The following is a 17,571-nucleotide window of genomic DNA, read 5'->3' as shown; positions in this document are numbered from 1 at the left end:
TGAGGTTGGCTCTGCAGTCTTCTTCAAAGGAGGTTGCTGCCCGCCGAACTGTGAGGCACCAAGATGCACGGTTGGAGGCGATATCAGCCCACTGGCGGTGGTCAATGTGGCAGGCACCAAGAGATTTCTTTAAGCAGTCCTTGTACCTCTTCTTTGCTGCACCTCTGTCTTGGTGGCCAGTGGAGAGCTCGCCATATAACACGATCTTGTGAAGGCGATGGTCCTCCATTCTGGAAACGTGACCCACCCAGAGCAGTTGGGTCTTCAGCAGCGTGGATTCGATGCTTGCGGACTCTGCCAGCTCGAGTACTTCGATGTTGGTGATGAAGTCACTCCAATGAATGTTGAGGATGGAGCGGAGACAGCGCTGATGGAAGCGTTCTAGGAGCCGTAGGTGATGCCAGTAGAGGACCCATGATTCTGAGCCGAACAGGAGCGTGGATATGACAACGGCTTTGTACACGCTGATCTTTGTGTGTTTCTTCAGGTGGTTGTTTTTCCAGACTCTTTTGTGTATTCTGTCACAAAATGTCTTAATATTTTAATGTGTTTAACTTCTATTTCAAACTTATATTTATGTAAATATGCTCCATGGTCTTGGAGAAACACTATCTCGTCTTTACCGCGCGATCATGGTATGAATGATAAAGGTGACTTGACTTGAATTACTTAAGGTGGTATGTGGGTGGAAAGAAAAAGTTTGAAAACCACTGTTTTAATCATTCCAAATTGATTCATTATGTGCACAGTTTCATCACTCCAAAGGAAATGGGCCAATGACAATTTTTCTCAAAGTATTTCAGTAACAATTGGATCTAGAGCAGTGATTCTCTACCTTCCCTTCCCACTCACATACCACCTGATCACAGAGCACTTACAGCATTAGGGATTACTTAAAAGTGGGAATGTGAGTCTAGTTTCAGTTTGAAACCCACTGAATTAAATTATCTTCCTCCAGTCTTGAGCTGACGGAAGCCTTTGTGGAACAGGTAAGAGGGAGCGTGAAGTGGAAACTATATTGACATTTAGGTGCACTTTGAATCCAAACGTTGATGATCTCCTGTGGTAGGATTCATAACCCAAACACCTATTTTTAACAAATAACCACAAATAAAGTTAAAAACAAATGCTGAACTGAACCAAAGCTAAACCTAAAGCAAATAAGTGCAAGCTCCATTGTCATAGTTGTTGATGGGGAGGTGGGATGTGGAAATATGAAATTACTAATTAGCAAAGAAGTTTAAAGGTTGAAGATGCATTTTGGGCACCATGAGGTTGGATAAATTCAATGTTCAATTAATGTAGGAATAAAAATGTGAGCCTTTCTGAGCAAAGTAAAACTATTAAGCATTTGTCACACATTTGTATGATGACGTCCACCTCGAAATTTTGGTTTATTCATCAAAATGGAGAAACAAAAACACTCACAAAACCCGAGGAGAAAAAGAGTTCGGCGGCAGCAATGACTGGGTGTTTCTCAGGTGGGCACCCTGATCCAGAGGACTGAGGAAGGAGGAGCTGGCGGAACTTAATGGGCGGAACCATCACCCAGACACCACGTTCCGCGGCCGGGCCAGTGCCGACGTGACACCGGCGGAGTGAAGCGGCTGGTGAACCAAGCATGGAGGCTTTGGCGAGTGGTGAGGCGGCAGAGGAGACGGAGTCCTCGGCGGGGCTTCTGCGTCACCCCAAGGTGGGGCGACGGACCCAAGCACGGATGTTTCCTCAAACCGTCCCGACGTGCACCTTCAACCACACCCCCTCCACCCGCCACTGACAGGATTATTCTCCCCCCCCTCCCCTGCCCCTTGCCTTGAACGCCCGCCCTTCTCATGTCATCTGACCCCCCCAACCCACCCTCCTTTGTGACACCAGCTCCCTCCCCCTCTCTCACCTGACCTCACTCCCTCCTCCCTACCTCCCTCCCCCCCTCTCCCCTCCCCCCCTCTCCCCTCCCCCCCTCTCCCCTCCCCCCCTCTCCCCTCCCCCCCTCTCCCCTCCCCCCCTCTCCCCTCCCCCCCTCTCCCCTTCCCCCCCTCCCCCTCCCCCCCTCCCCCCCTCCCCCTCCCCCCCTCCCCCTCCCCCTCCCCCCCTCCCCCTCCCCCCCTCCCCCTCCCCCTCCCCCCCTCCCCTGGCCTTGAACGCCCGCCCTTCTCATGTCATCTGACCCCCCCAACCCACCCTCCTTTGTGACACCAGCTCCCTCCCCCTCTCTCACCTGACCTCACTCCCTCCTCCCTACCTCCCTCCCCCCCCTCTCCCCTCTCCCCTCTCCCTCCCCCCCTCCCCCCCCTCCCCCCCTCCCCCCCTCCCCCCCCTCCCCCCCTCCCCCTCCCCCCCTACCCTCCTCCCTCCCCCTCCCCCTCCTGCCCCTTGCCTTGAACGCCCGCCCTTCTCATGTCATCTGACCCCCCCAACCCACCCTCCTTTGTAACACCAGCTCCCTCCCCCTCTCTCACCTGACCTCACTCCCTCCCCCGACCTCCTTCCCTCCCCACTCCTCCTGCCCCTGTCCGTACCCTCTCTCCCTCCCCCTGCCCTCACTGTATCACTCCTCATTCCCTCTATGGCACACCTTTGGGTGTTAATTATAGAGTGAGGGAAGCAAATATTAAAACAAATGCGTAATTGTCATACAACACTGAACAAGTCACCCTGACCCTTTGATATTTGATACAGCAATCTTCATAGTTCTGTATCCTTTGTTGTGAAAATTGCACCATGTATTTGCATAATTTTGTTTTGAAAGTCACTTTCTTACTTGCTGTTTCTTGCTTTCTCTGCTGAACATAATTTTCATATAGTGTGTACTTCATTATGATTTGTCTGCTTGAGATTCCAGCATCTGAAGTTTTGGTGCTTCTCTCTTGAATTGTACAATTTCAGGTAACCACACACCCCCCCATCCACTCCCGCCACTACAATCCGGTTCCACTGCTTCAATCTGTCATTCACATGTTCCCATTCTCCTTGCCCATAGCTGTGCTCATTTTTTGTTCATCCTCCCCTCCACCCCCCCCCCCCCCCCCCCATGAAGGTTTTCACCTTTGAATGTCTCCCTACTCCATATCTTTAATTTTCATCTGTCAAGTATCCTGATACCTTTTGGCTCCTTCCTCGTTTTCCCTTCTCCACCTTTGTATATTTGCTCTCACCCCTTCCCATCTGAAAAACAGTCTTGATCCTAAAAACATTGACTGCCCCATTTCTAACCCACAGCATTGTTGTTTGTTCAAGGTTCCTGCATCTTGCATCTGTAGTTTCTTTTGTCTATTGTAAAGGAAATAATCTGGTCGATATTCATGGCCTAAGCAGTTTTTCAATTTCAATTTTGCTGTAAACCTGTTATAGTCTCTATGTAGCTTGATTCTTTGTCTGGCCACTGATCAGAATAATTTTGGAACCAAAAGAAATAATTGAGCCATTAATTAAGTTTACTTGGTTAGCAGTTTTCATCAGTCAGCAGGGGAGTAGGGCTGGAAAGATGATATGATGGAAAGGGTTGGGGAAGATTCTCCAATTTGACAAGAAAATGTCAAACTATCAAGAATTACTAAAGTTGTATTCAACTTTACTGTTGTGAGTTGCACAGCACAGTGGCAGGCTGTTTAGTTTCATTTATGCTGACCAAGTTGTCTACCTGAGCTAGACACTTTTGCTTTTATATAACTCACATCCCTCTGATTCTTTCTTATTCATGCACCCAACAAAATGTCTTTTAAATGTTGAATATGGCTCTGCCTCTACAACCTCTGCTAACAACTTATACCAGAAACTCAGTACCCTTTGAGTGAAAAGGTTGCCTCTCAGGTTGCTTTTAAATCTCTTTCCTCTCCCTGAGATAAAAGGCTATTTAGTTGTAATCATGATTTTTGTGCACCTCAATAAGGCCAGGCTGCAACCTGTGCTCCAGGAAAACGCTTTTGGCTTATTTCCAGTCTCTCAAGCTTTCTGGTCCTGCGAAAATTCTTGTGAATTTTTTTGCACCCTTTCCAATTTAGTAATCTTCCTTTAGCAGAATGACCAGAACTAAATCCAACATTTAACAAATGCTCTTACTAAAGACTTATACAGGTGGTTGGAGTTAATTTATTACATAAGTACAGAAAGAATATGTCTGTCCAGATAGTTTGAAGTGGTTAGAGTAAAAGCAAGCCAGATGTAATGGAAAAGGATACTTCCAGTTATATTGGGCAGAATTGGAAACAAATTTGTATGACTATAATCTCCTGGTGTTATGTTATGGAATGACCAACATCCTGGAAGATTTTTAATTCAGGAAGGTAAATTGTGCATCTTGATATTTCATTCAGATGTGTTTTTTCATATTGTCATTTTTGATCATATTTTGTTTTTGTATCCCCTATTGTTTCATAAAAAATAAATTTTAAAGAGATGACGCAAGCTGGATTGAAGTGTAAGATTTTTTCAATCATGGTTTTATTTTCAGTATGCAGAGATGATGGCATTAAACATCGGAGATGGTGCACAAGTATATACTGCATTTCTGGTTTTCCTTGACCTTCTTGAAGGTAAGAATATATCCAAATTATTTTGGTTTTTAAACTAGATTTTAGTCGTATTAGTTGTCTGCATTCACTCTCCATTTACTGATGCATCTGAATCTTCCTGACTGGTTTCTGAAAAAGGCACTCATTTTTAGCCACTTTCAGGTGGCCACAATACCCAACTGTAAAGTAGCCTATTGTACTCCTATGTGGCTGTCAGGTGGCCACCTGAAAGTGGAGAACCCAGCCAGGAGATTTACCTACCTAGCCCTTCTTCTATAGGTATAATATCCTGCTCCAAGAATCCCCCGTTGCACCTGAAAGCAGTTCAGGCAAAGCTGCTAGCAGCTTTCAGGTGCCTTGCAGCGGACAGGCTGTTGACAGTCAGCTGGAGACACACTGCCGAAACCTACCCTCCCTGCTGTCGAAACCTACCCTCCCCACTGCCTGACATTCCCCCTACGTGGCACTACAGGGCTGGGGCGGCCGGCGGGGGACTACGTGGCTTACGCATGCGCACAAAATCCTGCTAAATTTAAAAGGTGAGAACTTTTGATAAGTCAAGATTCTCAGGGATAGCTCCGTACTCCTCCACCGGCCGCCCCAGCCCTGTACTCCCCCGTCAGCCACCTCAGCCCTGTAGTCCCACGCCGGGGGGCTTCAGGCAGTGGGGAGGCGAGCTGTCAGACTGCTGCCCCTGCCCAGACTCAAGCCGGCGTTTGCTCTGTGGCCCCTCTACCCACTTCAGACCTTAAAAATGGCAGAACACCTCCTTCAGTGCTGCCAACTGAACATCTTTTCACAGACACTTTCAGCCTGCTGCGGAGCCACATTCTCCAGGCAATTCAACCTGAAAGTGACTTTTGATGCGAATGTAGCTGAGTGTTTTGTGCCATGCAATCGCAGAATGCAACGCTGTTCCACTGCAGAGGAAAGGCCAGAGCAAAGCTATCTATGAAAAAAGTGGGAAAGATTGCAATGCAAATGAAGAGATGGAGGCAGCAGCTGAGAAGCCAGTTGTGCGTTGTTGAATGATTTTTAGATTGAAATCCAAAGGTATGAAACAATGACCTCCGTTAAGACAAAGTCTAATGCAAAAACTTGCATGCAACAATGCATCACAACTGCACCTTCAACTCATTTGTACTTCCATTTGCTAACCAACTATTTTATCTTTTTGGTGATAATAATGACCAAATTATGTACAATTTGGAGAGATGGCTTCGTTGAGTACCTTCACTTTGACTGCTGTAATAGTGGACATCCCCCAGTGGCCACCCATTTCAATTGCTTGCCTCATTCCCATTGCCTGCCCCATTCTCATGCTGACATGTCTGTCTATGGTGTCATGTGCTGCCTGACTTTGACCACTCATAAATTGGAGGAACAACACCTCGCATCCCATCTGGGCCCCTGCCAACTAGATGACATTAACATAGACTTCTCCGGTTTTCATTAGCTTGTCTCTTTCTCTCTCTCTTTCCTTATCACTTTGTCTCCTTTCCTCCAGCTCTACATTCACTGAATGACCCCCTCCCCCAAATCAATTCTCAATTTTTCTTTCCTGCCCTCGTATCCATGTCATAGGAACATAGGAAGACCGCCTACGGTTCCCCCCCCCCCCCCCCCACCCCCCCCCGGCTTTCCTTCTCCCCCACCTGCCTGCTTTTTGCTTTTGGTAATGAGCTTGTGCCCAAAGTGTTGATTAATATATTTTTGGCTCTGCATGCTGCAGGACCCGTTGAGTTTCTCCAGCATTTTTTTGTGTATTACTACAATCACAGCATCTGCAGACTTTCTTGTTTCATTTGTGTACAATTCTTGTTTTAATCTTGTATTTCAGATTAGCATTGATTTGAACAGCATTGATTCAGTCCACATCACTTCTCCAGATGCCTTCCATCTTATTGGCACAGACTTGCAGCTCATTGATTTGGCTTGGATTTAAAAAATGGTGAAACTATATTTTGGCCCATTATTTTTATTTTGAAGATTGGTGTAGGTATTCAATAAAGCCACAGTGAAGTTAACATATAGCATGCCTTTTAATGATAAAAATTCTCAGAAGTTTTGGTTTGACAGCTCTGAATGTAGAAAAAAATGATGCAGCATTTCATCAGAAATATACAAGAGGCTGAACCAAAGAAAATATTTATTAAAAAGTGTGGGTTATAAGGAGAATCCTTAAGCAGGACTTGTAGTGATTAAGTGGTTTCAAAGGAGCAGTATCCCAACTAAAGATACTGAAACTGATTGTCATACAGGTACTCCCCGACTTACAACCATATTTAGGACCAAAGGATCGGTCATATCTTCAAATGGACATAAGTCAGAATTTTACCTGCACGTGTAGAATACTGAAGTCTTAAAGCAAACTTTTTAATCAACTGTTGTATTTGACAAACTATAACAGGGCATATAAGAGCCAAAATGTGCAGGAGTCCATAGGGTGGGTGTAGTCCTCTTGATTCCTGTGTGCGATCCTTCAGTTGGCGCATATGCAGTGGGTTCGTGTATTGGAGTTCGATTGGTGCATGTGCTTGAGTTAAGCGCCCTGACAATATCGAATTTGCATGCTCGCGCATGTGGCAACTGAACTCCAATACATGAACCACCGCACACACGCCAACCAAAGGAATCAAAGTGTCCGCAGCCAGACTATGGATCCTGGGATGCCGACTAAAAAGGTAAATACACATGTTTTGGCTCTTACGTGCCTGGTATCCCTGCTATAGTTCATTAAATACAACATAAACCACATACATTTTCTTTTTTTAAAAATTTGGTCATACGTGCAGATGGACATAAGTCGCATGTCGGGGAGTACCTGCATTGCCAAATAGTGTTCTGCTCGGGTATGGTCACTGATGGTAAATGTAGTTTTTGTTTTTACCTTTACAGTTTCATCTCAAGTGGGGTTGGGGTGGTGGATGAGAGTAAACAGCAAACATCATTATTTGCAGTTAATCTAACAATGTTGGGAATAATACAGATTATTTTATAATTGGCATCAGGTGTTGTGTATTAGATGTACCAGTCAGTGGGAGTGAAAATGAAATTAATTACATGAGGTTTCTGAGCTGAAAATATTGGATTGCAAATGAAGGTGTGATTAAAATAAGTTCAGTGTGTTTATCCAGTCCAATAAATGTTACAACTGAAACAATTCTGTGACAAATATGAGCTGGTTAATCCTTTCTTTACCTGCCAGGTTTATCTATTTAAACAAAGAATTGCTGGAGGAACTCAACAGGTCAGACAGCATCCATTGATGAGCAGATCTGGTTTTGGTAGAGTTCAGACCTGAAATACTGACTGAAGATGTCTGACCTGCTGAAGCTTCCAGTAATACTTTAATGATTTTTACACATAAATAATGACAAATTCCGGTAATAAATTTGCATACTTACCTCCAGAGTGGCAGGGTGTTTACACTGGAGTTACAGTGATTTCAGAGGCTGGATGTTTGAGGTGGGGGTAGGTCGTCACCCATCGCGCCACCCCCTTCCTTCCCACCACCCCCCCTCCCCCCCCACAGATAGGTGAACTCTTGGCCCCGAGCACCTGGTGGGAGAGAAGCACCAGCAGCTAGCTCAATGTGGGAGCAATGACTGTCTTCTTTACCCATAATCCCCCATGCAGCTAGAACCACTCTGCATATCCTAGGCTCTAGCAGAATGATTCCAGCAGTATGGGGGATTATGGGTAAGGACAGCCATTGCTCCTGCATTGAGCCATTGCTGCAAACTGATGCGGTGCTCTGGTGAACTCTGGGCTTGGCAGCACTGCACCCCTGCTCGTAGGGAGTTAGATTTGGGGGGTGGGAAAAATGGGGGTGCGATGGCCAGCTGGGGGCAATGGGGTGAAGGACGGCTAGGGGCTAGGAGCGAGGCGGTCGGGCGTATTCATTAGCCCATTTTTGCAGAGCAGTCTCTGATTGACTTTGTTGTTTAGGAGTCTGATAGAGAAAGGATAGCAACTGTTTCTGAACCTGATGATACGAGTCTTGTGGCACTTGTAAATCTTTTCTGATGGCAGCAGTGGGAACAGAGTAAGTCCTGGGTGGTGTGTATCCTTGATGATTTCTGCTGCTTTCCCACTGCATTCTTCCATGTCGATTTTCTTGATTGTGGGAAAGTTTTGTTTGTGATATATTGCGCTGTGTCCACGACCTTTTACGGGGGTTTCTGCTCAAGAGGTTTCGGTGCCCCCATATCAGGCTGTGATGCAGTTGGGCAGCGCACTTTCCAATATACATCTGTAGAAGTTTGCTAAGGTTTTCAATGTCATATCAAACCTCCACAAACTCCTGAGAAAGTAGAGGTGCTGACGTGCTTTCTTCATGATGGCAGTCATGTGTTGAGTCCAAGAAAGATCCTTTGAGATGATGACTCCCAGGAATTTAAATTTGCTCACTCTCACCAATGATCACTGGTTTTCCCCTCCTAAAGATACACAACATGACTTGAGTGCGAGATTGTTGATAATACACCATTCAGCCAAGTTTTCATCCCCTCTCCTAACTCATCATCCCCTTTTAATACAACCCATTACCATGGTATTATCAGCAAATTTGTAGATGGTGTTACAGTTGTACTGAGCCACACAGTTATGGGTGAAAAGCCAGGGACCAAGAACACACCCCTATGATACTTCATAACTGATGGAGATTGTGGAGGAGATGTTCTTATTAATTGTGGTCTGGAGGTGAGGAAATCTAGGATCTAATTGCACAATGGGGTATTGAGCCCCAGGTCTTGGAGTTTGTTGATCAGTTTTGAGAGGATGATGGTGTTGAATAAGGAACTGTAATCAATAAAGAGCATTTTGATATATGCGTCTTTGCTGTCCAGATGTTCCAGGGCTTATGGGTGTATGGGGTCTTTGGTAAAGGGGGCAGAAGAGTTGACTCGCCCGATATTTTACACGAGGTCCGCACTGCTCCCGGGCCACCTCGCATCTCATCTCACATGAAGGCCAGCCCTGGCATATTCGTGCTGATGTCACAAGGCCTAAACACTGATGCTGGGTGCCTTTGCCCAGCAACGAGCCAGCTCCCAGAGGAGACTGCATCCCATGTCCAGAGCCCTGGTTGGAGGTGAGATCTGCAGCACTGAAGATGCCCAGGGGTGGGGCTTGGTGGAGTAGGGCTGCTGTTATTGTTAATTTGTTTATCTTTTTGCTTTCTTTGCCTGTTTTTTTCTCTCTCTCCCATTGCTTTGGCCAAATTTTCCCCACGTATTTGTCCAAATTTGGGAGGGCAATTACTCTTCCCCCCCCCCACCCCCTCAGGTCATAAGCCTAGGCCAGGGCTCTAAATAGAGCCATTGAGATGGCATCTACCAGAGACCTGTTCCTGCAGTGGGCAAATTGAAACAGATCCATGTCACCTGCTCAAACAGCCGTTACTATGCATTAATGCCAGTTAGTGCTATTTAGGCAGGATTACCACATTCTTGGGTATAGGTATGATTGTGTGAAATAGATGGGTACTACACCCTGCCAGAGTGAGGTATTGAAGTTATCTGCGAATACCATATTTTAACGCACGTAACACACCCACGCACATAATGTGCAGAAAATCATAAATTGCGTTTTTAAAAAAAATATCATGTAATGCACACACGCGCATATAACGCGCAGGTATAGTTTTCCAAATTCCAACTGACAAAATCAATTTGCATTTAAATGGAACATGAGACAAAGCATATATCAGTACATGCCACAGATAATCTCCCACAATTAACTTCTCCCAGAGGTGTCAATTCAGAGTCACTTGATTTGTTAAATTCCTCCCTCAGGGATGGGTCTGGCCAATTATTGATGAGGTGCAGCGCCCTAGCCAGAATGTCCTGTTTATAGGAATACCATGGCATTCAGTACAAAAAGATATTCCCAAAATCAAAATTTCCCACACCCGTTATAAATTGTGCCCATTCTTTCAGTACTGCTATTATTCCCATGCTCGCTATAATATTCCCATGCTCTCTATAAATTGTGTCTTTCCTATGGCTGCTATAAATTGTGCCCATTCTTTCATTGCAGCTATTCTCATACTCACTATAATATTCCCACACTCATTATAAATTGCTGGCACGTCTTTCCCCCGGCCCCTATTAATTGTGTGCATTCTTTCATTGCTGCTTTCTCACATTCACTAATATTCCTTTCTTTCTTTGGCTTGGCTTCGCGGACGAAGATTTATGGAGGGGGTAAAAGTCCACGTCAGCTGCAGGCTCGTTTGTGGCTGACAAGTCCGATGCGGGACAGACACTTGCTATAAATTGCTGGTTTGACTTCTCACGCCCGTGAATAATTGTGGTTGTTCTTTCAACATGTAAAAATGTTCCCGTATAGTGCGTACGGGCATATAATGCAGTGGGGAGAGAGGGGAGGGTACCCCAGTTTGTAAAGTATGCATATGATGCGTGTGTTATATGCATAAAAACATGGTACATTGGTAAACTGGTCAGCCCAGGTTTTCACTACTTGACCTGGTACTACTCAGTCCTGACCGGATACTTTCCTTGAATTCACTTCTGGCGGCTCTTCATATTTTTTTTGTTGCAATAACTACATCCCTCACATTAATTTTTAAAAAAAATTTAGACATGCAGCATTTCGGCCCACAAGTCCATGCCACCCAATTTACTCTTGTTAATCTACACCACCAGTACATTTTGAAATGTGTGAGGAAACCAGAGCACCCGGGGAAAACCCATGCAGGTACGGGGAGAACGTTCAAATTCCTTACAGACAACATGGGATTCTATCCCAGTCCCCATTGCTGGCACTGTAAAGGATTACGCTAAAAGCTACATCAAACGTGCCTCCCTTATTAAGAATCTTAATAACATTGAATTCAAAGATAGTTGGGAATAGCTCCTCTTGATGAATTTGTAGCTCACATGAAAATAGTGTTTGAATGTTATCAATCATTACAGTACTAAAACATAACCCAAGGAGCTGATCAAGATGGTATCAAAATCTAATTATTTGAATTTAAAGCAGCAGTTTGCTTGACATCTTTGTTCCCTCCTTTCCTTGCTTTTGCCTCCCAAAATGCACAAGCTTTCTCACTATTCCAGTTGTGGCGAATGGACATTGACCTAAAAATCTGATTGCCTCACTATCCACAGACACTACCTGACATGCTAAATTCTTCCAGCGTTTTCTGTTTGGTTTGTATTTACAGCTTCTGCAATGTTAGACTTTACCCTTATGGACTATTGATGAACATGCCACCTTTAAAGTAAAGGAGATGATCATTGTACAGTAACACATCTTAAGTTCAATCATTTCCTACTTTTTACATGATTTGAAAAGATGTATCTTACAAGATATTAAAAGAGCTTCAGTTCTATGGCATGAGACTCACCAACTGACTTTCCAATGTTTTCCTCTCTTCAAAGGGTGTATAGCATAGTGTGATGGAATTCTCTTTGCCTTGATTGCTGGATTTATTGAGTACAACTGCATTGCTGAGGACAGGACTATATGCACGATCACCATTCATGGTCTGAAATATTCACTCCCTCCACTGTTAACACTCTTTTTGCTATATAATGGATACAATTTACATGATGTAATGAAGCCACTTGTCTTTATTCCTGCAGCAAGAAATCTCAAACCCACTCCCCTCAACCCCTACTGCAATAGCTCCTGGTGAAATTACTTAAGTTGCAATGCAAGGTCCTTTCCAAGATTTGAGATGCAGTATGAATGTCGATGAAAGCTTAAATACACCAGCTGATTTTAATGATTGTACTGTATACAAAAAGTAGAAAATTATTTTATTAATATTTCCCCTTTTGAAGAGATGTTTCCTGTTCTTATTTGGTAGTTAACACATCCCCTTGTTTTGTTTTTGAAGCCAGGAATTGGAAAGATGTGACTTGCAAGGGATCAAAAGAGCTTCAGTTGGTCTATCTACTTGGGTGTCCTGGAGAACGGAAAGAGGTGAAAGTGGTGCTTCCATTGCCTGTTCATATGTCACTGAGTCATGAGAGGTAAGATGTTGCCCTTGGTGTGTAGGAAATTAGCGAATCTCATTTGGAGGTGATGGGGGGGGGGGGGGGGGAAGAAAAGAAGAACTATTCTGTGATACTTTGTATTTTAATATTAATAGAACAGAAATCCATCTTTGGATTGAAAAAGCCAACATAATATTTCAGATTGATATTTTATCAGAGCTAAAAGGAAGTTCTCCATAACTCACTTTGTTACAAATTCAATTGTGCATCTGACACCACAAGGTATTTTATCTTTGCAGTTCAACAGCATTTTCCAAGTTTCCTTGTTGACATTTTAAAATATCAAAACGGTATCACAAACCCCTTATGAACTGCTTCATAAAAACTCTCTGAGACTCTACTATTTATTGAACAATAAGATATATGTACTGTATATAAATCGCTTGTAAATCTGTGTGCTATGTCTATAAATGTGCTTGCCTGTTATTGCACTGATGACTGAAGAACACTTTTTGGTTCCGTTGTACTTGTACAATTGGATGATAATAATAATGAGAATCATCGAATGTCACAATGTGGAAGCAGGTTCCCTGGTTTATCTGGGTCAATGCCAATCATCAATGACACATTTGCACTACTGGTGAATTTATTTTCTCCTCATTTTCTTGTCATCTCCCCTCCCCCACCCCCAGATTCTGACATTGACCCACACACAAAGGGCAATTTACAGTGACCAATTAACCTACCACCTTGCATGCCTATGGGATGAAATGGGAGTACCCAGAGGGAATCCACATGGTCATAAAACTAAGGTCAGAATGAAACCACGTCTCCTTCACTGTGAGGCAGCGACTTTACTCATTGCACAACTTGTTCTCCTAAAATGGTCAATCTATGTGACAATTTCTTGCCTGGATTTTTTTGGGAGAATGAACCAGGATTTGAAACATTTCAAGTTTGTAATTACTTGATTATACATGTACAATGTGACGAACCAGCGTCTTTCCAGACCATGATGCATGCACAAGAACACACAATACACAGTAGATAAAGATTACATAAATAATCTAATTTATTTTATAAATTTTTGAGATGATTATCATTGTTACAGGATACTCTTCATCAGTCTCAGAGACTGTTGGAAGAAGCTAATCCCCAACCTGGCAGCCCTGATATTGATGCTCCTGTGCTACCTTAATGAAGTGGATTGAAGATGCTGTGAACTGGTGGAAAGGGTCTTGTATTATTCCTTGAGCCCTATTTAGACAGCACCCCCTGTAAATGTAGTGTATAGAGGAAAGGAAGATTCTAATGATCTCTCAGTTGTTTTAATGATCCTTTGTATGGACTTCTGATCTGATGCTTTGCAGATACCACACCACACATTGTTGCAGCCAAACAGGACACTCTCAGTTGTGCTCCTTTAAAATGTTGTGAAGATTGGCGAGGGAGGGCAGTAGTTTCACCCTCTTCAGCTTCCTTCGGAAGTATAGGTGCTGCTATACCTTTCTGACTAACGAGGAAGTGCTGTGAGTCAATGATAGGTCAGCTCTTGTATTCACACCAAGGAACTTTGTGCTTTCAACTCTTTCCACAATGGAACCTTTGATGTGTAGCAGAGGATGGTCGACTTTTGTCTTCCTGAAGTCGACAATCACCTTCTTCGCCTTGTCCGCATTGAAATTCGTGTTGTTCTTCTCGCACAATTTTGCGAACTTTTCAACCTCTCTGTGATGTGACTCATCATTGTTGCTGATGAGGCCAACTACAGTTGTATCATCTACATATTTTATTGGAGGAAAAGTAAAAACCTTTAATGAACTAGAGCAGTTTCACTGCGTTCATAAATGATGAAATCTCTACTTGACCTTCATGGACTTTATATGCCAGAGGTTCTGCAGTTGCTAAGGTGATTCCATTTCACTGGTTGGTGCTACTTGTGTCCTCCACTTCAAAGCAGAATTATGAATCATGCCACTTGACTTCATTAGACTTGGAAAATGATGTAATAAAAATAGGTGAAACTGCTGGTTCAGGAAAAAAATGGCTTGGCAAGGGAAAATTTGCTCAACTAGTTTGAATCAAGTAGCTGATCAAGGAGAAGTTGATTTACTGCTGTAATATCGCACAGTGTGAATGGTTTGTCTTTGGGGAGTAGAATGAAGATACTTGAGCAACTAGTTCCGATTATAGAGATCATTTTGTATTTGTATGTTCTTTCTATGAAATTTTACCCTGACATCAGCTTCTCGCATTTTTATGTGGAATTTTAGGTTGAGATGAAGGTATGTAATGCATGAGCAATTCAAGCTAATTCACACATTGAAACTGATGAAGTTCATTTTATGCTGTCCCTGAATTCACTTCTGATATTGCACAAGCTGCCATGATTTTCAGACATCACTATGCTACTACTATTTGTTTATTGTCATGTAATAAAAGAGATTCTGTGGAAGAGATCGAGTATCCTGGAGGGTCCTTGATCAGATCAAGTTCACGGCATTTGCAAGAGGGAGGGTGAGCAGCTGGATGTTATGTTTCATGTTGTGACCAATGATGTGGGTAGGAAGACTTTGGAGGTCCTGCAAAGAGAGTTCATGGAGTTATGTGCAAGGTTGAAGGACCTCCAGGGTTGTGATCTTGGGATAGTTACCCATGCCACATGCTAGTGAGGTTAGAATAGGAGGATAATGCAGCTTACACATGGTGCAGAAAGGAGGAGTCACGTGATGGAGTAGTGGCCGGTAGCGGAACTCCAGCCCTCTTCAGAAAAGTTAAAAAAAGATAGAGAAAAAGCAAAGGCACAAACTTAAAAACCAAAACAAAGTGAAAGTAAAAGTGTGGAGAAAATGGCAGCGAAGAAAGAAAAACCAAAAACAACGGGAAGAAAAGAAGAAGGAAAGACGTCGGAAGAAGAAGAAATGTTACCTGTACGAAGAGGCCCACCGCAGAGAGAGAAGCCCGCTCCCGCAGGTCAGTGAAAGTCCCGGGCTCGGGACTACAAAAATGGCTCGCAGAGCCGAGTAAAAGTGCGCAACCGCGCATGAAAAAAAACACACTGTCGGGAGGGGGGAACAGCTGCGGAGTCGATCTCCACAGCTGAGAGAGACACCTGCAACACAGCAGGTGCAGAACACAGACAATAACGACAACAAGAAAGAAGAGGGTAAAAAGAAAACAAGGAAACAACAGATGGTCAATCCAGAGGAAGAAGAAGAACAGAAAGAAGTGGAAGAAGAGAAAAGCAAGACAATGGATGTATCTTTTTTTAAAGAATATATGGAGTCAGTGAAAAAATGGCAATTATAAGAATTTAATGAGATAAAAAGAAGAATTAAGAACGCAGAAGAAAAAATGAATAAAATGGAAATGGCCATATCAGAGTTAGGAAAAAGAGTGGAAAATATGGAAAAACGAGAAACATTTGTAGATATGGAAGTAGAAGACTTAAAAGAGAAATTAGAAGAATCTAATAAAAAAGTTACAGACACAGGAGCTGTTAGCTCAGAAGATAGATATAATAGAAAACTATAATAGAAGAAATAATATAAAGATAGTGGGCCTTAAGGAAGATGAAGAAGGCAAGAATATGAGAGAATTTATAAAAGATTGGATCCCCAAGGTCCTGGGAAGACCAGAATTACAGGAAGAAATGGAAATAGAGAGGGCACATAGAACTTTAGCCCCGAAGCCACAACCGCAGCAAAAACCAAGATCCATTTTAGTGAAGTTCTTAAGATATACAACAAGAGAAAATATATTGGAGAAAGCAATGAAGAAAGTAAGAGAGGACAAAAAGCCACTGGAATATAAAGTTCAAAAATTTTTTTTCTATCCAGACATAAGTTTTGAACTCCTGAAGAAGAGGAAAGAGTTCAATACAGCGAAAACGATCTTATGGAAAAAAGGATATAAGTTTATGTTAAGGTACCCAGCGGTACTTAAAATAGTTATTCCAGGGCAACAAAACAGACTATTCTCGGATCCAGAGGAAGCAAGGAAATTTGCAGAACAACTACAAAACAAGCAGAGAGATGAAGACATGTAATAAGAGTAAAAATGACCACGATCTATATGTATGTGTGTAAAGGGGTATATATATATATATATGTGTGTGTGTGTATATATATATATATATATATATATAGTGTGCATACATGAATGTATCCGTATTTAGAGGAAAATATATAGAGTATAGACAAGAATTAATAAGGGAGGGAAATGGAATAGAGGGAATAAGGAGGGAATTAAAAGAGTGACCTTTGTTACATATGAAAATTGAAATCTTTTCTGGGGGGGGGGCTGGGTGGGGAGGAGTTACGGACACTGCAAAATCAGCTGACGTTTGCGAGTGAATTCGCAAATCCAAATGGAGAGGGGAGATGTGGTTGTCCGACAAGGGATAAAGGGCAACTCAGGAGGGGGAGGGGAGAATGGGGTTAAAGAAGTTTTAAATAGGAGAATAAGGAAAATGTTTGATGTTTTAGAAATGTTGTCTTATAAAGTGTTCAAAACAAGAAAGTAGAAATGGATAAGAAGGAAAGGTGATGATGGAGAAACGGAAAGGGAAGATAAACAAAGTATAAAATGGCTACGCTGAACTATATGACTTTAAATATTAACGGAATACATAACCAAATTAAAAGGAAGAAACTGCTAAATTTACTGAAAAAAAGAAAAAATTGATATAGCATTTGTGCAAGAAACACATTTAACTGAATTGGAGCACAAGAAATTAAAGAGAGATTGGGTAGGACACATAACAGCAGCGTCGTATAATTCAAAAGCAAGAGGAGTAGCTATATTAATTAGTAAAAATGTGCCAATTAAAATAGAAGAGGAAATAATAGATCCAGCAGGGAGATATGTAATGATAAAATGTCAGATATATTTGGAGTTTTGGAATCTACTCAATGTATATTCACCTAACGAAGAAGATCAAAAGTTTATGCAAGATATTTTTTTGAAGATAGCAGATACGCAAGGGAACATATTAATAGGAGGGGATTTCAACCTGAATTTGGATTCAAATATGGACAAAACTGGGGAAAAAATTAACAGAAAGAACAAAGTAACCAAATTTATAATTA

At 42.7% G+C, this 17,571-nt stretch overlaps 1 protein-coding gene across 3 annotated transcripts in view; it reads left to right on the top strand.

Annotated features, from left to right (window-relative positions):
* Positions 1-1,565: 1,565 nt before the first annotated feature.
* Positions 1,566-17,571, top strand: part of tsen15 (TSEN15 tRNA splicing endonuclease subunit) — a 38,655-nt gene continuing 22,649 nt past the window's right edge. Inside the window, exons 1-4 of one of the 3 annotated variants that reach the window (XM_069937498.1) lie at positions 1,568-1,693; positions 4,451-4,532; positions 12,382-12,517; positions 13,174-13,240. In XM_069937498.1, the coding sequence (XP_069793599.1) occupies positions 1,622-1,693; positions 4,451-4,532; positions 12,382-12,517; positions 13,174-13,180 (297 nt within the window). In that variant the 5' untranslated portion in view covers positions 1,568-1,621 and the 3' untranslated portion in view covers positions 13,181-13,240. Of the gene's footprint in view, positions 1,694-4,450; positions 4,533-12,381; positions 12,518-13,173; positions 13,241-17,571 lie in introns of those variants that run through there. The other 2 variants (XM_069937497.1, XM_069937496.1) reach the window with 2 other exon arrangements.

Source organism: Narcine bancroftii, chromosome 5, assembly GCF_036971445.1.
Source record: "Narcine bancroftii isolate sNarBan1 chromosome 5, sNarBan1.hap1, whole genome shotgun sequence".
NCBI lineage: Eukaryota > Metazoa > Chordata > Chondrichthyes > Torpediniformes > Narcinidae > Narcine > Narcine bancroftii.
This window is presented reverse-complemented; position numbering and strand designations above follow the sequence as displayed.